We start from the raw sequence: 25017 nt of genomic DNA, 5'->3' as shown, positions 1-25017 counted from the left end.
GCCCGCACCAGCTCTGCACACTCTGCCCAGCCGCACCCCTGCCCTGTCTGAGTCAACCCCTGCTGCACCCCACTGCCTGAAGCCAGCCAGTCCCACCACTCCTCTTTCTCCAGCCCTGCAAACCCCTGCTGCACCCTCCTGGCCCTGCCTGAAGCCAGCCCCCCCACACCCCTTGTCTCCAACCAGCCCCACAATCCCTTGCCCTGCCTGCAGCCAGCCCCTACCCTCCAGTCAGCCCCTGCCCTGCTCCAGCCAGCCCATGTCCACTGCTGCCCTGCAGTTTCCAGGGCATTAACCCTGCAGGGAGCAGCTGGAACCAACACATGTGCACACCCAGGGAGTGGCGGGGACCCACACATGTGAAACGGCAGTCATTAATAACCAATCAACAGCATATATGATGCAATGTATAATAATTTTATTATTCATATAGTTATGAAAAGTAAAATAATACATGAAAGAAATGAGAGGCTTTTTTTTCCACTTTTTTTTAAGTCATCCCTGCCGATCTGTGCTTCTCTTGGTAGTCAATTCCTTTCTCTTGCAGCCTTCTCCTTTATCTTGCAGCCTGTTCCTTTTTCATGGTTTCCTTATCCCTCCAGTCTTGCAACTTTTTATTCTGTGGAATATAGATTCATAACTGCTTTCACCATCTCTTCCTTGGTTTTTTTCTTAAGCTTTGCAGTCTTTCAGAAGTCTGCGCTGATGGAGCAGTATTCAAGGTCACTTTAAAAAAAACAGAGAGATACTGTTAATACAGAGGCGCATTGTTTTTAAAGTTTTTGTAGCATCATTTACACATTCTGAGCATAGCACAGAGAGGCCGCAGCTGCAGATAGAGATGGTGAGTTTCCCCACACGTGGCTCACAGGGAAGGGGGAGCTGCCACGTGGCTCACCTGGGAAGGGGGGGGTGGGGTTGCTTCACTGTGGAAGCCATGGGGTTTCTGTGACTTGTGGAAAGCAAAGAGCAGCTACAGGAAATAAAACTGAACCCTACACCCACATCTGCCACAGCACTACTCTCAGAGCCATCTTGCACACACAGCTCACCTGGGAAGGGTGGGGGTGGGGGTTGCTTCACTCTGGAAGCCATGGGGTTTCTGTGACTTGTGGAAAGCAAAGAGCAGCTACAGGAAATCATGGGCTATTCCACATCTAGGCATGCTTGCAGGCAGCCATAGCCCCCTGCTCCCAAACATTTGCATCCTTATATAAAAGCTTCTTACCAGGAACAGGCTCCTCTGCTGGTTCCTCACTACCAAGTCCCAGTGGCTGCGACTGGCTAGCTTCTTCCTGGCTGCATGACTCCTGGGAGTCACAAACACCTCAGTAAACTCCCTCTCGGGTTCCTCTACACCGTCCCCCTCCTCTCCAGGCTCTGAGCCCAGGGCAGTGGAGTGCGAAGCAATGACCAGAGAGCAAAAAGGTATGCTGTGATACCTCCTAATACCCTGGAGGCCAATTACAGCGCTGGTGAGTGTGTCCACACCCCTGATGACCAGCACTGCAACAGCAGCGTGGAATCGCTACAAAATAAATGCAAAGCAGTTAAAGTAAATGAGAAAAAAGAATCGCTACTACAACACACTAGCATCGATAGACAACATTTGATAGACAGCAGTATAGTAATAAAGGATACCGGGCAGACCAGGTGTACAGCCAGCGCTGCAAACAGGGAGTTGCAGCGCTGGCTGAGCTTTTAAGTGTAGACACCTGCTAAGTTGCAGTGCTGTAACCCCCTCACCAGCGCTGCAACTTGCAAGTGTAGCCATGCCCTAAGTCTCTCCTCATCTCTGTGCACATGGGGTTTTGGGAATGATGTTGGCAAACAGATTGCCTGTTTAACATGAAAATTAGAAAGTACCTTCGTTAAAAAATTTGGGTGAGGGAAGAGATAAACTTTATGGAAAACGGTATAGGGAAGCTCTGACATCTATACCACTCTTCTCAACAGATCTTGATGAGCCCTGGGGTTTTCTGGTGGTAGTGATTTGCCTCAACAGCCTCGTCTGGAGATGAAAAAGAAGACACCACAAGATTCTGAGTTGGTGGCTGCTCCTTGACTTGTGGTGGGGAAGCCACCTGAGTGACTTCTGGCTGCTTGGTACTGATTTTGATACTGGGAACCAGCTAATGATGCTCTTCATTCCAATGCCCCCATAGCAGTCTTGATGACAAAAAATGAGAAAGTTGCAGGAAAGTCCAAGCCAGAAGAAGGATGCCCCACAGTGTCCAGAATGCACACTCATATGGGCCTCAGTCCCATCTTTGACCAGCCCATCATCCCTTAAGAGGACGTGGCTAGTGTTGACTGTTGCATGATTGGCAGTCCCCAATTCTAAGATGGACAATATGCCTTCTGTCTTGGATGGAACACAGAGGAATGCACCTCTGAGTCCGAAGAGGAAGAATATGAAATGTCTGACATTAGGAGGTAGAACCCGTTGGGACTGGGGATAGGTAGCCTGAGCCTATGGATGGTGGTACCGGAGATATCAGTGGAGGCTTGTGCTTTGACTGCAGTGGCCTTTGTGGAAGCTTGGAAAGGAACGGTACTGTGAGTTCTGACATGGAGAAGTAGGTGCTGCAAGTATCAGTACTGACTGTAAACCTTCTCGTACTGCCGGGGATACTGGTAGTGAGACTAAGCTTGATCCTTGGGGCTGCATACGACTCTGGGGTGAATGGGAGAGGCAATGACTGATGGTCTGCCACAGAGATCTTTCAGAAGATGCCCTCAATAGACCTGGAACAGGCTCTGGAGGTGGCAATCCCTTCTTCTTAGCTGAAGACTGCTCCAGCAACAGACTCTCCCCTGAATGTCTTAGAGTCTCTGCCTCTACTAGGATTCGGCACTGACATCCCCGATTGAGGTACTGAGTCTGAGAAGGATCTAAGCCTTTTCTGCAATATCACTGAATGGGACTGAGGCACTGCAGACAACTCCGCTGCACTGTCGACTAAGGCTGATGTACTTGGGGCACTCTTTGCATGAAACAAGTCCAATGGGGGACAAAGTACTGCGTCCACAAGCAAACATTTGAGCCATGACACTCTACCTTTCTTTCACTGGGGCTTAAATCCCTTACAAACCTTTGTCACATATGTAGGATTCTGCCAAACATTTCAAATGGCCGGGTATGGGTCACTGATTAGCACAGGCTTAGCATAAGTGCGGCAGAACTTAAAACCTGGTGAGTGTAGCATCATTTTGGTATCAATATCAAAAGATGAAAACTAGTCCAAAGTGGCCTAAGACTAACATCTATCACTAAAGCTAGCTAAAATTAATTTAAACTTAACTAATTAACTACCTCCTAACAATAACAGGGTATATATGTGAAAGAATGAGGGAAGCTTATGCCAACAAGTCTGAGATCACTCCAACAACTGTCACTGGCAGTAAGAAAGTACAGAGGGGGGTCAGGGCAGCTCTGCTCCCTTATACCAGTATGCTGTTGCCACCCCGACAAGTACCACTGAGGGAAAAACTTCTCTGACAACGTGCACAAGGTATACACACATCTGCAGCGGAACGGACATGTGCAATCACCTGAAAAAGAATGGAACTTCTGCCACTTATTTCAGTAGGATCAGGATTTGGTTCACAGACAGCAGTTTAGGGGTCAAGTGTTTTTAACTGACCTAGGCCGCACAGAGGCTTAAAGGACACTTTAACATTCTTCTAAATTTAGTGAAATCTAATTCTAAGGATCAAATTCTGGTTAGGAGTTCACAAATGCACATGCACAAACCAGAACAAAAACCTACCCTCTAGCTCTGGTAGAGTGGAGGATGGTTGCTGGGATGATGGCCTTTCTGAGAACTCCCCCATGCTTCACTGAAACTTCAACTGTTGAGGACCTAAAGTACAGCTCTCAAGCCTTGGCTACATGAGAAAGTTTGCACTGCCTTACCTTAAGGTGTGATGCTAAATCAATCCAAAGGGCTGTACTGACATTTTTATATCAGTTTAAACCAAGTTTATTTCATTATACGTTGTCAATTAGGAATCATAATAAGCTAAACCAAAATAAGTCACTGGTAAAATGAAATAAGAGTGAGGGTCCACTAGCTTTTTGTACAGTTTAACTAAATCAATATAAAATCACATATTAAGCTAAACTAGAACAACTTTCTCAGGCAGACAGTGCCTAAGAGGTGCTCTCTGGAGCTCTCAACCTGCAGTATCAAAGTGAATGGGAATTTTGCCATTGGTTACAATGGGATCAAGCCCTAGGTCCTCCAAAGGAGAGGCTGAAGGGAGGCATCTTTATGCCTATATTGAGATATGGCCTCCCAGACCAATCCTAATTCATGCATACACACACACAAGTACATTTTAGCCTAACACTTGCCATGTGCTGATTATACAAAAACATATTGTCACAAAGTCCCTGAAAGGATAAACTAAGTTGGAGTGCCCACAAGTGTGGAGCTCTGGAAAGGGCATGCTTAAGTTGCTGGGGGACCCACTCTAGCCTTGGGACCACAGGGTTCCACATTCCAAGAAGGGATACCAGCATTGGAGTCTGTACCACAAAAGTGTGCCTGACAGGCCAGATTCAGGGACAATGTTTGGATGATGTCAGACTCAGTAGACGTAAAAAGGTGGGATCCAAAGCTTGGGTCTAATATAACAGCCTGATGACTGTCCACAAGGGGAGCTCAGATATGGCTGTAACTACTGTGACTATTACTTTTGAAGCATGTATGCACACTCATTTAGGCCAATTTTCCAGCAGTAGCTAGTATGTAGCCTAGTCTATTTACTTAATAAATACCACAGAATATTTACAGTATATGGCATAATAAAACAGTGAAACTCATCAAAATTAATTAGGAGATTTGTTAATTTGGTTGTCACTACCTTTAACCAGAATTATTTTATTCACTATGAGGAATTTTATCCAGAGTTTATACAAGAAATTTGTAACAATTCCAGTAGCAAGATAAAGTTTTCCATTTATACTAAGAAAATATTATTTTACTTGGATGGAAGAGTGATCTATGCTTTACCTGTATCACCTCTTAAAATGATCCAGAGTTGTGGGTGTAAGAAGTGTAATACTCTAAAATATCTGGTAGCGGAGATAAGATATGAAGGTGTCATCCTAAAATAAAGCTTCAGTAAATGGACCTTGCACAGAAAATCTATGGGGAAAGACATCCTCTTTTGGAATACTGCAGTGAGATGCAGGACACCAATGTTGTTGTGGGTGGCTTACACCATGTTCTGTGATGGAGGTCATAGCCCCTGTGTGTCCCCTGCAGGGATTCTGACTGGTGGACCCTCAAGAGTTAGTTTATTCACTTGATATACCCCACACTTCCTCTGCAGACCCCAACATCCCTACTCAACAGGTTCACTCATGGAGAAAGCCATCATGAGCCTTACTGATTTGTCCCAATCATATCATGTTTATCTAGATGTTTTATATATCTATTTTAATTATTGTTTCATCTCACAAATACTGCTCATCCCTCTCCTCCTCCAACAAAAAAGAATATACAAACCACTAGTGATGCTCCATAATAATGCGAAACAAATCTAAGTGTCTTGCACATTATTTTCCTCATCTCAGAGTCAAACTCCTGAAGGACATATAAAAAAACATGTTTACACTGAGAATGTAATTTTTTAAAATATGAAACTGCATTACATGGTTATGCTACAACAAAGGAGTTTAGTTATTTTATTTTTAAGTGAAAAGTTGTATGATATAATTACATCTCAATACAGAATTCAATAACAATCTATTGTGACATAATATGCTTGTTACAATTTTTCTTTCTTTTCTACAGACGGCTCCTATTACAGGCAATGTGTTACTCCAGGCTCAAGCTTAATTATTGCCTGAAGGAGTCTCTTAACTGGGGATGTATATTTAATTTCCAATGAGTCACTTTTTTCTGCTGCTTTAAAATTTAAAAAGTAACAACATTGCCATAATATAAAGTAATCTTTTCTTTTTATGTCACAATATTTGACAGAGTTTGGACCTATGGCTGTATACCCTCTGAACTCCACCAGTCATACCAATTAAGGTCTACACACACACACACACACACACACACACACACACACCCTTACACCCTTTTAATCGGTAACTGTGCCTATTCAGTATATGTACAAAATCATACAAATGACCTTTCTTGGAAAAACTGTGAGTAACACCTGGACTTCAAAGGGACTGGGATTTCATCCTGTGTCTATTATGTTCTGAATCATTTACTGAGTCAAGAAAATCATGACTCTATTTAAAAAAAAATTTAACAAAGAAGAAAAACAAAAACCTGGTTATGAAAGAACGAATAGTACACTGCTAGTAAGAATTAAATACAGTGACTCAAATAGTTGGCCAGACACCAATATATTATACTGCCAGCTAAAGGACTCAGTATGGAAGCTGTCACAATATGTCTGTCCAGGCCCATGAGGATCAACTGATTCATATAAATGAACAGTGCATTTCTTGAATTCTTTTTTATAACATAGAGGACCAACTGCACTGCTCTTTGACATTGCTTATCAGTTAATTTACTGAGAGACATTAGAAGATGAGACCACTCACTTACTTGTCCTTTCTAAATCAGATGATAAATGACTGCGTAAGCAAGCATTTAAAACTAAAATTCCAGAATTAAGCAGTGAGCATAACACATTTTGCTGCCTAGGCTGCCCCAGCTCCCCAAACCGGCCGAACCTACTGAAGGGATCGCCTCTCTCCCTCTGCCATACTGCCACAACTGCAGTCAGCATAGACATCAAAGCTGGAGTCCCCTTATTATAAAAAAAGAGGTTGTGTCAGGCAGGGCATTCTTTGAGAGTACTCTGGAACTTGCTCCCCTCCTTTGTCTGAAACATACCAAATCTGGTGATTTTCCAGACATGATGGAAAAGATAAGTGTTTGCAAAGGTTTTTGGAGAAGGATGAGGGTATGCTTCCCATAATGATGAAGGGATGAAAAGGAGTTACTGTAAGTGGCTGAGTTCCTGTTCCAGTGATCACTTTAGTGGGATTTTATTGCATTATTAATCATGTGTTAGGGTTCATAGAGCTTTGGCTAGATGTCTTGTTAATTATTTTTAAATCTAAATAAATAAAACCAAATGGAAAAATATATATAAAATATCACTTACACGAAAAATATCATATTTGCTTCCAATTATCACCAGAGGGATTGGAAAAGGGTCAATTAATTCATGATCCTGTTAAACAACATAATATATTTAAAAGCTCATAAACAAGTCAGAAGAGCACAATAAAACAGCTAAACATCAGAAAACAGGATGAGAATGATTTTTAAAAAAAAAGACATCAAAATCTTAAGATACAAAACTTTATACAGTATAATTACACAGTCCCATATTTTCTAATACAATCTCTCCACAAATGTCCAGGAGGAAAAAAAAAACAAAAACAAAAAACCCCACACCCACTTGAGGAAGGGAATTCCTTTCTGGCATAAACCTGGTGGAAATGGCTCCTGCACCAGGCATTCCCACCCCAACACAAGGGGCATGTAAATGAATGAAAGGAAGGAAAGGAGTGCATTAGAGGGTATAAGTCAGAGAAGCACCAGGGCTGGGCCAGCATGGGATCAAGGGGCCATAACTGGCTGCCTAATGTGCCCCCTGAATACCAAGCAGAGTGCTGAATAGGGAGGAAATGAATTTTTTGGAGAGTGTTGGGGACAACTTCCTGGTGCAAGTGATGGAGGAACCAACTAGAGACTGTGCTCCTCTTGACCTGCTGCTCACTAACAGGGAGGAATTAGTAGGGGAAGTAGAAGTGGGTGGCAACCTGGGCTTAAAACACAACTCTTCAGTGAGCTTAAACACAAAAAGGAAGCTTACAAGAAGTGGAAACTTGGACAGATGACTAGGGAAGAGTATAAATATATTGCTCAAGAATGCAGGGGTGTAACCTGGAAGGCCAAAGCACAATTGGAGTTGCAGCTAGCAAGAGATGTGAAAGGTAACAAGAAGGGTTTCTACAGGTATGTTAGCAACAAGAAGGTGGTCAGGGAAAGTGCAGGACCCTTTCTGAATGGGGGAGGCAACCTAGTGACGGATGATGTGGAAAAAGCTGAAGTACTTAATGCTTTTTTTGCCTCAGTCTTCACAGACAAGTCACATTATTGAATCTAATCCTGCAACCTCTACATCCACTGATGTGAATGGGATTGCTCACATGAGTAAGGGCTACGGTATTGGGATCATACACTGTAAACAAATCTGCTAAGCATCGTATGCATTTGCTTTCTTACTTAATACATCTTTGCTTTTCACTTTTTGGAGCCTTATTAGCATTTTCTTTATTATATTGTGTTACATAAGTTACTGTAGCAGAATTTATATTCAGAGTCTGTGAACTGTAAAATATTTGTTTAGGAATTGCATACACATAACATTTGTACAACTTGAATGCACAGTGCCATATACGTGTTCAGCTGTATTTCCCACAATCTATTTTAGCTTTTCAAGAAATTACATTAGCAATTGCATTTAAAGGTCTGGTGTTAACATTTCTGAAACTTTATAATTTAATTAGTTGTCAGATTATCAAAAGGCACTGAGTTTGTGATAGACACTTGAATAAATGCAAAGTATATAGTCGTGTTGAAGGCTGTTATAACTATACTCTGCTTAAATTTGTACCTTCATCGAGTCTCTTGCCAGACGACTTCATCTGTACATTCTAGTTTTCATCTTCATTTTAAAAAAGATTATAAAATCAATATCAAACTGCTACTCTAAAACGCTGTTTCTTGTGACTGGTGTAACATGCCATAACAATCACATTAGATGTCTATGAAGAAGATATAAGAAACTGTCTTTCCTTGTTTCTGCTCTTACTGAATTTTTATTAAATTGCTATAATTTTCCAGTGAACAGGTTCATTTACATAAAATGAATTTTCAGTCATGCATAAAAATCTAAAAGAGTTATTTATGATTTTCACAAGTATTATCCTTAACTATATAAAAGGCCTATGACATCTGGAGAAAATACTAGAAAAACCTTACTGGGTGATCCTTTGGCATATTGTTCCACGTCCTCTGTTTAATTTCAGTAGCTACTTTAGGATTTGTTTTTCCCAGTTTAGTTATAATTTTATCCACATGGTTCCTGGTGACCTGTAGGAGACTGTCCATGGTTGGCCATAGTTCATTAGGTTTGGAAAGGTCCAAAACAAGAATTATAGCAAAAGTCCTATTTAAAAAAAGGGGCGAGGGAAGGGAACAGAAGAGTTCTTATTCCATCTAATCATTAGTACATAAGACAATTACATTTTTCATAAACAATATTTTTTCCTCAGTACAACTGCTGAAAACAAATGTGAAAAAAACAAACCAGAGAGGAAGCTTGTATTAAAGGTTGCAGAACAAGCGATGGCCCTTAAACATACTCTGAACTCTGCTGAAACCTTTTAAATTGTCTTCGTAGATGAATTTCTGAACCTTTGACTCTTCCATTCCTCACCACTGATTTGTGGGTGTTTTATTGTTGAACTTTATTTCTGGAAATTTTGTTCAAATACAAGTAGTACCTGCAAGTGTCAGGGACTCATTTTGCTCCCTCCTGTTGTATGACAAGGCATTTCAACATAATCCTTCATGCACCCCAGTAATCTCTTGCCTACCTGAAATCCCTATTTAAGTTATGACAAACTTCTGCTTATGAAAGTTCCTGACTTTTAGTGATCATTTACACGGCCCAGAAAATCAGAAGAGTAACCAAAGTGCAACCTTGCAATCAGGAAGTAGAAGAAGATAGTGAGGAAATGTATTCTGTGCCATGGCTTGTTTTGCCAGTTAGAAGGGACCTCAGATGACAAACGGAGGATGATGCTCTGGGTGGCAGATCAGGAGATGTGAGGTTAATGATCCTTGGAAGAATGGGACCCTATACATACTAGAAGGCTGCACTGGTTTAAGGTCGGCCCTGAGAGGAAGAGAATAATAAAATCCAATCAAACACAGAATACTTGAAACACATGTCTGAAACAGAATGCCACTAATAGCAGAGGACTGACTGCTCGTTTCAACCAGGCTCTATAGGAACCCCATGTTTTACTATGTGGATTCCAGATTGGAGGGAAATCAGAAGAACTACAGAGCAAGATAAATCTCTAATTTCATCAAGTCATGCCATCAAAAAATCTAATGGAAAAAAAATCTAATGTTTTGGCTCAACTAGATACAGTTCAAAGTAGTTTAAAATAAACAAGCTTCTTTACTGCAGGTGGGCACAAAACCACTGAAAAGGTATTTGTGCTGGTGAAACAAAATGAAAATATTGTCGTTGCAAACATGACCACTGCACTGTAATGTTGTCTTATTGATAGGGCCAGTCTTAGGAGGGGAAAAGAGAAGATTCTTTAGGCCCTGGGTCATTGTAATTAAAAGATTCATTTACCATAAAGACAGGGGAGATGATCTTCAGGCGGCTACCAGCCTCCTCCATTCCAGAAGAAGTGGAGTTCAGCACTTAATACTGGAGTCCATGCATTGGGGGCAATGTTTGAAAAAAAAAATTCAAATGATAATTCTCCAAAGTAGCCAAAGATCATCACGAGCAACTAGGCTCCCAGAGGCCACAGCAATATGTTTTAAATACTTTTTCTCATTATGCAATGACAGAATCTAGAGTAGCCAGTACAATAATATACAGACAGTAAGTGCTCAAATACCAAGCCATCCCATTGCTTTCTACAAAACCTGAAGATATGGGACATCTCCCAGTTGAATACAGCAATAAAATATCAGAACATAAAAAACACTAAATAAAACTTACTAACCTGAAAAATCCATTTTTCTCTTTCCTTCTATTTATTCTATTCTAAATCATTCTATTCCCCTTTCTTTTTTCTCCTATTATCCTTTCTCCTTACTCTCCTCGTGTTCTTTATATGAAAAGCTGTATCTGTTTTCTCCTCTTCCACACTACATTGTCTCTTCCTGGTGCCCTTACTCCATTCTTTCTGATCCATTTCCACCACATTCTCTTTCCTTTGTTCTCCCCTGTATTGCGGTATTTGTCCCCTGCCTCTCTCAGAAACTTCATCTCTCATCCTCTTTCAAGCTGCAGAGGGACCTCATATCTTTTTTCCTCTTCCTCTCCTTTAGCTCCATGAGGTCCACACCACTCCATCTTCCTCTTCACTAAGGTCAGGTTTTTCTCTCTCCATGGATTGATTTCTCTCTCCTTCCTCAGTGTGGTCCACCTTTCTCTCCCACTCCAACATGTTGCTCTCTTAGGCCTAGTCTACACTAAAAAGTTAGGTCAACCTCTGAGCAGTTTAGTTAAGCTGACCTAACACCTGGTGTAGACAGCTCTAGGTCAACCTAGCAACTGATTCTTGGGGGGTGGATTACCTACGCCAATGGGAGATCCCCTCCTGTCAGCAAAGGTAGTGTCTATACAGAAGCGCTACAGTGGCACAGCTGTGGTGTTGTACGGTAGACAGATCCTTCAACATGCTGCTCCTGGAGGTTGACAGGACTGGACAGCCATATTCCGTTTTCTACACCTCTTAAGTTGCTTTCTCAACAGTCCAGTTGAGAGTAGGCTGGGTCCCTTCTTCTGTACCTCCTATGTCCCTATTTACAAATTAGTCATCCTCTCCATGAAATTATGTAATGGGGTGTCTACCCCACATAAATGAACAAACGGTTAACAGAAGCCCTTGGCCCCCCTTGCTACACATGGATGTGTGTCTGGTTTGATCTGTTATGAGATCCAGCTGGGAAGGAGCAGGGTCTTCTTCAAAACAGGAAATGAAAGCTATATGAGAGACTAAGGACAGAGAAACTCGAGAGAGAAGATTGCCCTCTCTCTGGGAAGGCAGATACAAAAAGGCCACAGGGATAGAATTAATCCATGGGGTAAGCCCTGGAGAGCGGGCCAGGCACAGAGAGGTAGTCAGGAGAACCAGAGGAGAGGTTGTGCTAATCACAGACTGCAGGAAAGCAGCATGAAGGTCTTGGAGATAAGAAGTAGCCCAGGGAAACAGCAGTTTATCTCAAGGAGCACACCTAGTTGCTTAATACAGGAATCCCCTGCCAGCCCCAAGGAAGGAGCATACAAGCCAGATGTAAGGACTGTTCAGCCCAGGGTGAGACTGAAGACAGAGCCTCAAGGATAGGCTGAGGAATAGTCCTAGAGGGGACAGAAGCTTTATGTTCAGACATTTTTGGAATTTTGTTTGTTTGTTTTTGTTACCCGGAAGGGGCGAGACTATATGTGACTTGGCTGGAGGCCCAAGTCACAAGAAGAGGCCGACCACTGCAGGACTGGAGCAACCTTTGGCAGGAGGTGCTAAAGGAGGAGACCGTGCTAGAGGAGGAAACCCTGCTATGCTGTACCCAACAACGAAGGGATGCATTGGCTGGTGAGTTCACCCTTCCACATGCTACCTTCCCATATGGCTGGAGACAGCTGAGAAGCAGGACCATTTACAGGAAGGAAGGAAGGAAGGAGCTCACAGCTGTTAATCAGTGGCAGTTGGGGTGTCCCTCTACCACTAAGCATAACTGATTTTTAGGAAAAACCACTGATAAAAACTTTCAAACCTAGTAAACAGTTTACATTTTGGAAAATTTCTCCACAACAAAATGGCTGAGATTTAATCTCTGTTTTCATTTAAGCAAAATTAACTCTGAAATTGTAGGGGTCTTTATCACTTACCTTATGTTGTCATTAGTTATTGGTATACAAATCAAGTCCAATAATGAGGTTCCACCACCTAGTTCCCAAAAATGTGCAATGTCTTTTGGCTGAAAAAGAGTTTTTTTGGCATTAGAAATCTGTATTTCCATGTAATACCATCAGAAGTTTCCGGTTGTTGTAACAATGGCAATAGAAGGGTCCCTTATGTGCAATGAGCACAGTACAGGAGCACAGCATAGCACGAGGCCTGTCCCATGAATTATGTGTCAAATTAGAAGTTAATTATGTGGCCACAATCTCTTAAGGCTTGTCTATCCAGGGAGTTAGTGTGGAGTAGCTACTGCACTTTAAATTCACACCCTAGCTTATTCCGCACTAACTTCCCATATAGACAAGTTCCTATTTATGCAGCATAGATATCCTGCCTCCCAACCAAAACCTTCTTTCTTCCCTGTCATGCCGAGTTTTCTTCTCCCTCCTCTTCCTACCACTTTAAGCACATAAAGACTAGAGAGGCACAGAAGGATCAAAGACAGCTGAACATCTTAGGTGTGAATAAGAAGGGATGTGTACACCTGTGTGAGGAGGAAATTGAATGGTTAGAAGCATACAGGACTTTTAAGCACATAAGACTTGATTCTCTGTAGCCCTTGTACCATGTACATTCATTTACACTAATATCAAGTATAAAATCGCTTTAAAACACTATAGGAGTGATTTAAATCCACTCTGTAGCACTGAAAATAACTAAAAATACACTTCAATGGAGAATCAGGTCCATAAGGTGATTTAACATTTCAAAAAGGGTCCTGAATTCCTCAGTCCCCAACGCCAGAACCTGTGTTCCCTCTAAGCTGCATGGTTGGGCAGCTACCCAGGTGCGATTCAAGTGCTGTGCACTTGGTTAGCAGAGCCACGCACATCCAGCAGCCCCTCCCCCTGCTGATTTGAGCACATTGCTCCTGCCCTCTGCCTTGGAGCCCTGGCCAGCTACTCCTGGGACCCTCATGCTGGCTGTGCAGAGCCGGGGTGTGTGTGTGCTGATGTGAGGGTGTCCCCCTCCCTCCTGCCAACATGTACCCCATCTATGCAGAGCAGGGGATCAGAGATAGGGCTCAGGAGCAGGAGAGCTGCTGTGGTCTGAATGAGCCTTCCGGGGTTGAGTGAGTGCCTTAAAGAGACAGTGCAGGGTCTCTTAGAGACTTCCCCAGCCACCAGCACACATATATACAGTCTCTGTGTCTCACACACACGCACACATAGTCTTTCACACTCACCTCCCAACACATACTTGTATTAATGTTGTTGCTGTTATTTCTTGGTACCTCCTGCAATGCACATATATTCTCTGTAATTTTATTCTTTCAAAGTGTGTTATTTTGGTTTTTTGACTGGTCTATGCATTTCATAATTATTATTTCTCTTACACTTAAATTTAATTCCTTTGAGCAGTGAGTTCTAAAATGCCTAACCTATCCTGGCTGGAGTAATTATCCATATGGTAACTTTTTAAAAATATATATTATATCTTGATTTTTTGTTTCTATTGATGGCACACATCCGCAGATTGCCTTGGTGCACATAATTTATTCCGCACATGGATGGAAAAAATTAGAGGGAACATTGCCCACAACCCAACAGTAACTAGCTACCCCATTGTCCCACTATCTGTCAATCTGTCATGCAATAAAGGACAAGCACATTAGCTCAGTGTTTCTACTAAAACAATCAGCATGAAATACATAACAATGTTGATGCTTGAACTATCATTAGATTTCAGTTTTAACACCCACCGAGACTGATAGAGCAGTTCATACTTCTCCCACGATTATGGCTGCAGGCTGACTGTAATCAGATACCACAACATTGGTTTAAATTCAGTTCACATTTTGAAGGTTACCTTTGGAAACACTAGGACAAAATTGTTGTTGTGGGTGTTTGTTTTATTTTTTGTGAAATGAGAACCTAATTTTGCTCTAGAATCTATGTGGCAAGTGAAAAAATGGGCAATTATAAGCACGGATACACATGCATGATTACATCATACACACAGCCTTGCTCATGAATGATATCAATCTCTTCATTTGAGAAGATATAACAGACCAAAATATCACCCATTCTCAATGTAAAGGAGAAACATGCTGTAGATCAAAATGTAAAACGAAAGCTAGCCAAGCATTCCGAAAACTGAAGTAAAATTCAAACTGAAATACTTTCTGTCTCGCAGATGATTGTTGAGTCAAAAGAGAAAGTCACTAGTTAGGATTTACTAATGAATGAGCTATACAACAAATACATTGTAGTACTTTTGCCATGTACTCACTCTGTTATGACCTTTTGCTCTTCTTCCAAAAGTATATTCCAAGGCTAATGTTGGTTTTGGAATTTCATCCCTATCCAATGAAGATACAGTATACGTCACCTGCATATATTCTTTCAAGATCTTCTGAATGTACTTAATATACAGTAACTTTTACCATTACCTCAACATGATTTATTAGCCAAACAGTAGAGAATTTATATTGGGAAAACAGGAATATAAAGAGAATAACTCAAGACAGACAGCAGGTGTGCTAGTTCCTTAATCGATATCAAAAGGGACACAGAGGACCAAATTTTCAAAACTGTGCACACGCATACTGTGACTGAGCACTCAAAATACCAGTGACAGCACTCTAGAAATCCAGCTCCAAATGCCAAAATGTTTTACTAACACATTAAAGATATTTAGATAGCTTTAACCATTCACAAATCATGCATCACGTCACTAGCGAGAAAATTTAAACTACTCGCCATCCATATTTTTACACAATAACTTTCTTTTACTGGCACATAATATTCTCTGTAAGACTACTAGAAAAATATTGTTGCTATTACTCCCAGAGATGCAAAATACTTTTCAAAACTTAACACATACCTGTCAAGACACCTCAGTATAATAGTAGTCTTTCCCTGGAAATTAAAAACAATGAAGAACACTACTGCAATGTCATTAAAGCATAAAAGTTATATAATTGTATGTACTATAATGCTTTATTATTGGAATGATTAAAAGAATGCATCTGAAAACTGTAAACTTATGCAGTCATTTGTAGTCTGATTACTAGAAAGTTAAGTGCCTACTTTCTATCAGAATGTAGCTACACTGCTATTAACATAATTATAATAAATTGCTGGATATGACAAATACAGGATACCTAAAATCAGACAATACATTAGTGATCAGTCTGGCCAACCGTGTTAAACAGTTTAACTGCTGTCAATTGCTAAGAACAAGTTAATCTAATGATTGGTTTCCAGTGAATATGTGTAAATCATAATTGAGATGGAAGTAAAACGAATGCATGAAATAACACAGTTAAACAGCATGTCTCTGCACTATTCGGATTCAGATTCCAAGTTAGGTCAGTCTAATTTAAAAAAGGTCCTAGCACTTGTAAAGTTTCTTCCCTATTTTTTTATAAATCTGCAAAACCCATTTATCTATTTTTAATGCTTATACAAGATTACATGTTGCACTATGCCATGCTTCTCTGCAGTAATAATAAAACACACGTATGCTTCAATTCACTTAGAAAGATAAAAAGGCAAGTTCTGACTTATTTATACTTCCAACAAATAGTTATCAAGAAAAAAAGTGGGAAGAAAGAGGAGAAGCAATTGAGTAAGCATAAGAGACAGTGGATCAATGTTATGAACTCCAGTATCCAGTCTAAGACCCTGATTCTCCAAACACTTATTTATATGCTTAAATTTATGTCCCATTGGAGTCATAGAGACCTCAAACATGAATAAAATTAAGCATGGATATAAGTTTTATCAGGATCCCAGAGTCTATATAGATTCACAGATTCTAAAGCCAGAAGGGGTGATTGTGAAAATTTAGTCTGGCCTCCCATATAACACAGGCCATGAAATGTCCCCAAAATAATTCCTAGAGCATCTCTTTTAGAAAAAGATCCAATCTTGATTTAAAAACTGTTGGTGATGGAGAATCCACCACAACCCTTGGTGTTCCAATGGTTAATTACTCTCACTGTTAAAAATACGTGCCTTATTTCCAGACTGAATTTGTTTAGCTTCAACTTCCAGCCATTGAACTGTATTATTCCTTTCTCTGTTAGATTGAAGAGCCTATTATTAAATATTTGTTTCACATATAAATACTTACAGACTGTGACCAAGTCTCCCTAGCCTCTTTCTTAAGCTTTAGTCTGTTACTGTAAGACATATTTTCTAATCCTTTTAATCATTCATTCTCTTGCCTCTTTTCTGAACCTTCCACAATTTATGAACATCCTTCTTTAATTGTGGACATCAGAATTCAACATATTGCAGCAGTGGTCACACCAGTGCCAAGTACAGAGAGGTAAAACAGTCTCTCTACTCTTACTCAAGATTCCCCTCTTCAGGCAGCTAAAGATCGCATTAGCTCTTTTGGCCACAGCATCACACTGGCAGCCCTTGTTCAGATGATTATCCACCACGACCCTGAAATCTTTTATAAAATTTACTGCTTCCCAGGAAAGCGCCCCAATCTCATAAGTATGGCCTACATTCTTTGTTCTTAGATTTATACCTTTAGCTGTATTGAAACATACATTGTTTGCTTGCGCCCTATCATAAGCATAATTCCTAATTCTGAACCTTAGAGTCCAAAATGTGGGTGTCTGCATGAAACCTCCAAGCTTAATTACCAGCTTGGATCTGATAGCGCTGCCACCAGCCAAAAATTTCCAGTGTTTGGCTCACTCTGGTCTCCTCAAAACCTAGGGACCCCGATCGATGTTCTGAGTCTTACCACAAAGGGAAATAACCCCCCTTCCCTTGTCTTCTCTTTATTCCTCCCAGGCTTCCCCTCCTGGGTTATCCTGGAGGAAGATACTGTATTTAAACTCCTTGAATTACAAAAAACGAGAGGCAATGTACCTTCCCCTCTCTCTTCTTTCCCCATCCCGTCTTGCCCTGAGAGACCATAATCCTGGCAGCATGCTTCTGTCCCTAGAGCCTCACTTAGAAAGAAATCAACAGGTTTTAAAAAGAAAAGCTTTATATAAAAGAAAGAAAAGACATAAAAACTATTCTCTGTATCAGATCAACAATATTACAAGCGGCAATTGCAGTAAAATAAAATAATGAATACAGCATTAATTCAAAAGAAATACCATTTAACATCCCAGCAACTACACACATGTAACTACAAAAAAACAATAAAAGCCTATTGTTTTTCTCCTTTGTACTCACAACTTTGGAAACTGAAGATTAGAGGTTGAAGATAGAAAGGATCCCTCTCATAGCCCAGAGAAGACAAAAGACACACACAAGGGACACACACCCAAAATTCCCTCCCTGAGCTTTGTAAATCTGGTTTCTGATTGGTCCCGTGGTCAGGTGTTTGGTTCCTTTGTTAACCCTTTACAGTAAAGAACATTACCTTTTAGCTATCTGTTTATGACCACACCAACTTCCCAAGGATCCAGATCACTCTGTATAAGTGCTTTCCTCTTCATATATTTAACACTTCCTCAAGTTTTATGTTGACTGCAAACTTTATCAGGGTTATGATTTTTGTCTTTTTCCAGGTTATTATTAAAATGTTTAATAGTATAGGCAGGGGTTCTCAACTGGGGGTTGCGAACCCTCAGGGGGTTGGAGGTTATTACATGGGGGGTCGCGAGCTGTCAGCCTCCACCCAAACCGTGCTTTTGCAGCCAGAGGCATTTTAATGGTGTTAAATATATTAGAAAAAACTGTTTTATAATTTATAAGGGGGGGGGGGGTCACACTCAGAGGCTTGCTTTGTGAAAGGGGTCACCAGTACAAAAGTTTGAGAACCACTGGTGTTGGTGTCAAAAACTGATCTCTGCAGGACCCCACTGGAAACACATCTGATCAATAACAATTGCCCATTTACAATTACATTTTGAGATCCACCAGTTAGTCAGTTTGTAATCCATTTAAGGTGTGCCACATTAATTTTATATCATTCTAGTTAAACAAAATGTCATGAAGTATCAAGTCAAATGCCTTACAAGTCTAAGTACACTACATCATCACTATTACCTTTATCAAATTTGTAATCTCATCCAAAAAAAAAAAAAAGGTATCAAGTTAGTTTGACAGGATCTATTTTCCATCAACCCCTGTTGATTGGTATTAACTATATTACCCTCCTTTAATTCTTTATTAATTGAGTCCTGTATCAGTCATCACTCCATTATCTTGCCCAGGGTCGATATCAGACTGACAGGCTTATAATTATTTGGGCATCCCATTTACCTTTTAATATATTATATAGTGAGGGGGTGTGGCCTCCCTCTGGCCTGATGGGGAGGAACCACAACCCACCTCTTAGTGGGCAGAGCCAGTCAAGCCATTCCCACCCTGTTGGAAGCAGAGAGGTGGGGCAGGAAGTTGAAAAGGCGGCCCCTGCCGTTCAGTGGGGCTGGAGCCTACAAAGGAGACAGATGCTTCCTGTCCAATGCTGGGGCCTGCACCCAAGAGGGATCTATGGAGCACTGAGGACTTGAAGGGACTGCCAACCAATAAGGATGCTGAACAGCTGCTGGGACTGGAACTGGTGCTAGCTATGTACCCCAGGAAGATGGAGGAATCCCACAAGATAAAGGTAGCTGGTGAGGGGATCGTAGGAAGTAGTCCAGGGAAACCAGACAGTAGTCAAGTTGTGGAGCCCTCTGCCACTGTTAGGGCTCTGGGGTGGAACCTGGTGAAGTAGAGTGGGCCTGAGTCCTCCTACGGCTGCCCCACCCCTGGGGTAACTGACTACCCACCTTAGGCCAAGAGACCTGCATTTGTCTGCCATCTGCCTGAGTCAGGACATCAAGTGTTAGACTGCTTGCCACTCCATCCTGTCTGAGGGTCTCAGCCCCTAGGCTGCTAATCCCCTTTAAACCTGCTTTATAGAAATATAGAAGCGATGCTCTCCCCCTGGGCCTCATGGGGAAGGATGGACATGGGCCTCTACATATTGGCACTCCATTAATTTTTGTTCAGTCTTCTGGGACTTCCCCAGTGTTCAAAGACTTACTGAAAAGCTGCAATAATGGCCTGGCGACCTCTTCTGCCAATTCTTTTAAAACTCTTGGATGCAAGTTATCCAGACCAGCTGACATAAAAATGTTTAACTTTAGTAGATGCTATTTACCATACTCTTGAAATACTAGTGGAATGGAAAGGTTGTTGTCATTTGTGACAACATAATCTCTTTTCCCAAATACAGAACAGAAATATGTATTGAACATTTCTGCCTTTTTTCCATTATTATTTATAATTCTACCATTTCCATCTAGTAATCGACCAATATCTTTGTTAGGATTCTTTTTGTTCTTAGGGCTTGGCTACGTTGGCACTTTACAGCGCTGCAACTTTCGCGCTCAGGGGTGTAAAAAAACACCCCCCTGAGCGCTGCAAGATACAGCGCTGTAAAGTGTCAGTGTAATCAGGGCGGCAGCGCTGGGAGCGCGGCTCCCAGCGCTGCACTCTACACCTGTAAGATTTCAAAGCGCTACATTAGCGCTGCGGCTCTGACTACACTCACACTTCAAAGCGCTGCTATGGCAGCGCTCCCACAGCGCTGCCGGGGCAGAGCTTTGAAATTTCTAATGTAGCCAAGCCCTTAGTATACTTTAAAAAACTCCTTATTGTCCTTAACTATGCCGGCCATAGCTTCCTCCTTACTTCCTTTTGCTTCCTGTATCAATTTTCTGCAATTCCTAGCTTCCGATTTATATTCATTACTATCAACGTCCCCTTTCTTCCATTTGTCTTTATAATTTTTATAGCTACCTTTTCTTTCCCTCTAAACCAGGTTGGTTTTTTAACTAATATAGCCATTTTTAACTGTAGCTTTTGAGTCACATAGGAAAGTGTTCTTGAACAATTCCCAATTATCATTCACATTTTTCTGACTAAGGTCTCCTGGCTGATTTGGTTCATGATTATTTCTGGCTTAGTGAAATTGGCCCTTTTAAAGCACTATGTACATATTATTGCACATTATAAATGTGATCAAGTCATGACCACTTGTACTTAAGTTACCATTAATTTCTTAGTTCTGTGATCTGCTCGTCTTTCTCTGACAAGATGAAGAGCAATATAGAATTCCACTATGTTGGATGAAACACTTTTTGAGTTATAATACTGATTACCAATGCTCTTGAGTTAGACTTTTACTATTTAACATTCTGTGTTCAATAAAACCTTTGCATGGATGTGTTATATGACCAGATGTCAGAAGCTAAAAAATAGGACTGTATTTCTGTCTGTTGTTTTTTTGGTTTGTTTGTTTTTTAAATGAAACTATACCTGCTTCTGATGAAGAAGAATGGTTGTAGTCTGGCTTATTTCTATCACAAAAGTGAGCTTCTGACAGAATAAAAAGGCATAAAATAGATACTCCTGAGGGAATTCTGTGCCACTGCACTTGCACTGAATCCATGTCCCTGCAGATTTCTTTGCTTTTTCGCAGAAAAAGTGACTTTCTGATAGGGAAGCAAAGGAAAGCTGCAAGAGCAGTCACGCACCACTCCCTAACAGAGCAGATACATCATTTCAGGCACCCGGAGCAGCTGGCAGAGAGAGAAATCACCCCAGAGCTGGGGAAACCAAAGCCAGTGACTCCTACCCTGAGCCAGCTGCTAGTGCTGGCTGGGCTGGAGGCAGGAGAGAACAGGCCTTCCTTTTCCTCTGCAAGAATTGTCTGGAACTTTGTCAGACCCACCCCCAGAAACCTCCACCAGGAAGCTTAGCATCCTCCACTGCTTCCTGTCCTCATCGCTCCTCAATTGGGGGGGGGAGTGATCACTGTACTGGGCGCTGCTCCCCCATCCACCCAACTCCCATGCATCCGGACATCCATTACCCAATGCTGCCAAGCCTCACCAGGTACATTCAAAACCTCCTTAGCCCTCAATACCCGAACCCCACTCCACTGCACCTCAACTCCTGCATCTAGATGCTGGAGGAATGGGGCCCCCTGCCCCAGACCCCCACCCCTGCATCCAGACCCCTCCTGGGCTCCCTACACTCAACACTCCACTGATGTCCCACCCCCTGCACCACCCTGAGCCCCCACATCCAGACCCCCACATCCAGACCCCCAACCAGCTGCACCCAGACCACTACCCCACCAAGACTCACTCCTCCAGCACCTGACCCCCACCCTGCTGAGCCCCCCAAAACCAGACCCCTCCACTGAGCCCCAACCTTCACCTGGAAGCCCCTACAGAGCCCCATTGCCTCTATACCTGGAATCCCCACAGCGAGCCTCTGTGCATCCAGATCCCCCCCCACACCAAGACCCCCCCACTGAGCTGCCTGCACCCTGATTGTCCCACACAGAATCTTATCACCACATACCTGGATCCCCCCACACTGAGGCCCTCCACACTTGGATCCTGCCTAGTTGAGCTGTCTGCCCCACACCTGGTGTGCCTGATGCAGAGCGGCAGCGTCCCAAGGTGTTTCTAGGGCAAGCCCAGGCCTTGTGCAGGGTCAGGTACAGCCTCACCGCCAAGTCTGTGTCCAGGGGGTAGGGGTGGGGGCTACAGTGTGATCTCCTACCTTCCACAAGTCAGTGGCCTGTGCTTCCCACTGCTATGCTGGAGCCTCTGCATTTATTTATTGACAAATACAACTTGCAGAATTTTAAAATATTGTGCACAGAATTTGAAATTTTTTGGCAAAAAATGCTGTCAGAGGTAAATAGTATGAAAAATTTCTAATTGTTCTGCACATGAACGCCAACCCTCTGTACAGATTCATATTGGGGAAGATTTCTTGTTTCTGCAATAGATATGGTATTGCATGTACTCTTTAAATGTTTTCAGTGGTATACAATCTTTTCAAGGAAAGCACAGAAATCACATAAAATAAAGCACAGTATCAGTGTTACCCCATTTTTGTTTCCCATAAAGAGTAGTGATTTTTCCCAAACTTCCACTCCATCTCCATTGCCTTCAAGATTTTCTTTTTTCTCCACTTCTGCTTTAGCAATATCCCACAGAGTATCACTAATAGAGAAAACAAAATAAGATGTCTTCACAAAACCTATTCATATTTCCCACTAAGGTTTGAAAGGACAATTGAAGATTTTGAACACTGCATTCGCTCTGCAAATTAATACATCCTTAATCACAACTAATTATGCTTCAGTAAGGAAACTCCCCTTAGAAATCACAAATAAATCTGTGGAACAGAGAGGCATGATAGACAATTCCAGACCTGAAAAATCTCATACATTTAGTAGATAAAATTGCTTCCAAAATGAGAGAGTTTAAGACTGTTTAATAGCTTGTTTCTCTGACAATTAAGGATTTTGCTATGTGTTTCAATGAAGCATGAACCATTTCACTAATATTTTGTAACTTCCAATGTCGGCAGTAGGTAACTCCACATAGGGTGTATCTGCCGAGCACAAGTTGTGCACAGACCCATCCACCCACGCTAGCTTGAATCAAGCTAATGCGGACAACAATAGCAGTGAAGATAGGCCGTATAAGCCCGAGCTTGCTAGCCCACTCTGAAGTCTGTGCTGCACAGTCGGCTATCTGCACTAGCTGGAGTCAAGCTAGATCAAGAAAGCTAGGCTGGGCATAGCTGTACAGACATATCCCTACACTAAGTAATTGAAGACATTTCCAAAAGCACCTGTGGCAATCTGTCTATATGTAATGCTGAAGTTTGGGTTTCCTCGAAGTCTTGCAGGTGTTTTAGCAACTCCTATCACAAAGTATGAAATACGGGGTGAGGGTACTTCCCCATTGAGCCTTTATATGGAAGCTGGCAGCACACAGTGATGCTGGTGACATTAACATTTCCGAAAGGCTCAGAGGCCTTTTGCAAAAGATTAGTTATTTCTGAGGGTCTGTCCTGAACTACCCTAAAGCAGCCTACGTTTCAGGAAGTGCTGAGTACCCCTCCCATGCTGGGAAAACGTGGGCATGGCGGCAGCCCCTCTCCACTCTCTAATTTCATTGGCCTGCGGTGTCTTCCTGAGCCTGCTGGCGGAGGAAACAAGCTCCCAGCAGCCTCCCTCCACCCCATCGCTGTCACAGCCCCGCTCCCCGAGAGGGAGGGGCCCGGCGGCGGCTCCACCTCTGTATCTGCAAAGCACCAGCCTCCTCTGCGGCCCGTGGGATGCCGGCGGGGCGCACAGGCGGGGCGGGAGCAGGAGGGTCTCCCAGCCCCCGAGAGGTGCGAGCCGCCCGCGGGCAGGAATGGCGGGGGCGGCGGGCGGTGACGACCCAGCCCCGCACAGCGCGGCCCGGCGCAGAAGGTGCTGGACGGAAGGGGAGGCAGCGGCTGAATGGCTACAGAGGCGCCGAGCCCCCAACCTGTATCGGGAGCCCTGGGGAGGAACGCGGCAGCCGCTACCTCGTTACCTGGGTTTGGGCATCGCTGCTCAGGGACCGTAGTGCGCCTGGCTGCGGGCGCTCTGACCTCGGGCCCAACTCCTGGTCACCATGGGAACCACGCAATTGCTGACATAAGACGCAGGAGCATCATGGGAATTGTAGTTCGGGCGTGTCAGTGCCTGAGAACACAGGCAAGAGGCGACCCCCATCCGCTCAGACACGTACTTCCCTGCTTGAGTCCAGTCTGTCCCCAGCCCTGCCGTCGGAGCTTGGCCATCTTTCAGACATGCCAATCAGGGCAGCGGTTGGACTGGATAGGGAGCCTTTCCCTAGGGCTGCTGCAAAGAGGGTCCGGCAGCTCCTGAGGAGGGCTGGTCTACACTTAAAATTTAGGTCAACCTAGCTAAACTGCTCAGGGCTGTGAAAAATGGCACACCACAGCTGTGCAGCATAGTTAGGTGAACCTAACTCCTAGCCTAGAGGCAGCTAGATGGACAGAGAATTCTTCCATTGCTCTAGTTACTGCCTCTCCAGGGGATGTATTTACTACAGCAATGGAAAAGTCTACACTCCATTGAAGAGTCTACACTACAATGGAGTAACTGCAGTTGTAGCTGCAATGTAGTGTAGCTGTGCCCTGAAACGCCCCTTTCATCTACCACAGACGTGAAAAAAGACACAGGGAAGGGAAACAACATCTCCACCTCTCTTCATCTATATTTCTCCCTGAGAGCCAGACTACCAAAACAACAGCCTCGGAGACAGGGTCAACATCTCAATGGGTGCCATTTTAGCTCCTAGAAGACAGACCTCCAGGATTTACATTAAAACAGAGAGAGCTGCTGTAGATCAAGGCCACTGTTTATTATACTCATGTTGTCTTATTCAATAACCCTTTCTAAACTTTTTACTGAATAAAGTTAGCATTTTTAAATTTCACTTTTTTCTATTTTTAATACAT

General features: G+C 42.7%; 1 protein-coding gene across 2 annotated transcripts in view; it reads right to left on the bottom strand.

Annotated features, from left to right (window-relative positions):
* The window catches only part of DYNC2LI1 (dynein cytoplasmic 2 light intermediate chain 1), a 53073-nt gene extending 28882 nt beyond the window's left edge, over window positions 1-24191 (bottom strand). The window contains exons 1-8 of one of the 2 annotated variants that reach the window (XM_032775031.2): window positions 24084-24191; window positions 22595-22712; window positions 15599-15633; window positions 15005-15074; window positions 12700-12788; window positions 9036-9222; window positions 7147-7215; window positions 5520-5597 (exon numbers count right to left, since the gene is read on the bottom strand). In XM_032775031.2, the coding sequence (XP_032630922.1) occupies window positions 5520-5597; window positions 7147-7215; window positions 9036-9222; window positions 12700-12788; window positions 15005-15074; window positions 15599-15633; window positions 22595-22712; window positions 24084-24097 (660 nt within the window). In that variant the 5' untranslated portion in view covers window positions 24098-24191. The remainder of the gene's footprint in view (window positions 1-5519; window positions 5598-7146; window positions 7216-9035; window positions 9223-12699; window positions 12789-15004; window positions 15075-15598; window positions 15634-22594; window positions 22713-24083) is intronic. The other variant, XM_032775037.2, reaches the window with a different exon arrangement.
* Window positions 24192-25017: the final 826 nt, after the last annotated feature.

Source organism: Chelonoidis abingdonii, chromosome 3, assembly GCF_003597395.2.
Source record: "Chelonoidis abingdonii isolate Lonesome George chromosome 3, CheloAbing_2.0, whole genome shotgun sequence".
In the NCBI taxonomy this organism is placed as follows: Eukaryota; Metazoa; Chordata; order Testudines; family Testudinidae; genus Chelonoidis; species Chelonoidis abingdonii.
The sequence above is the reverse complement of the archived record's forward strand: the minus strand, read 5'-3'. Positions and strand labels throughout refer to the sequence as shown.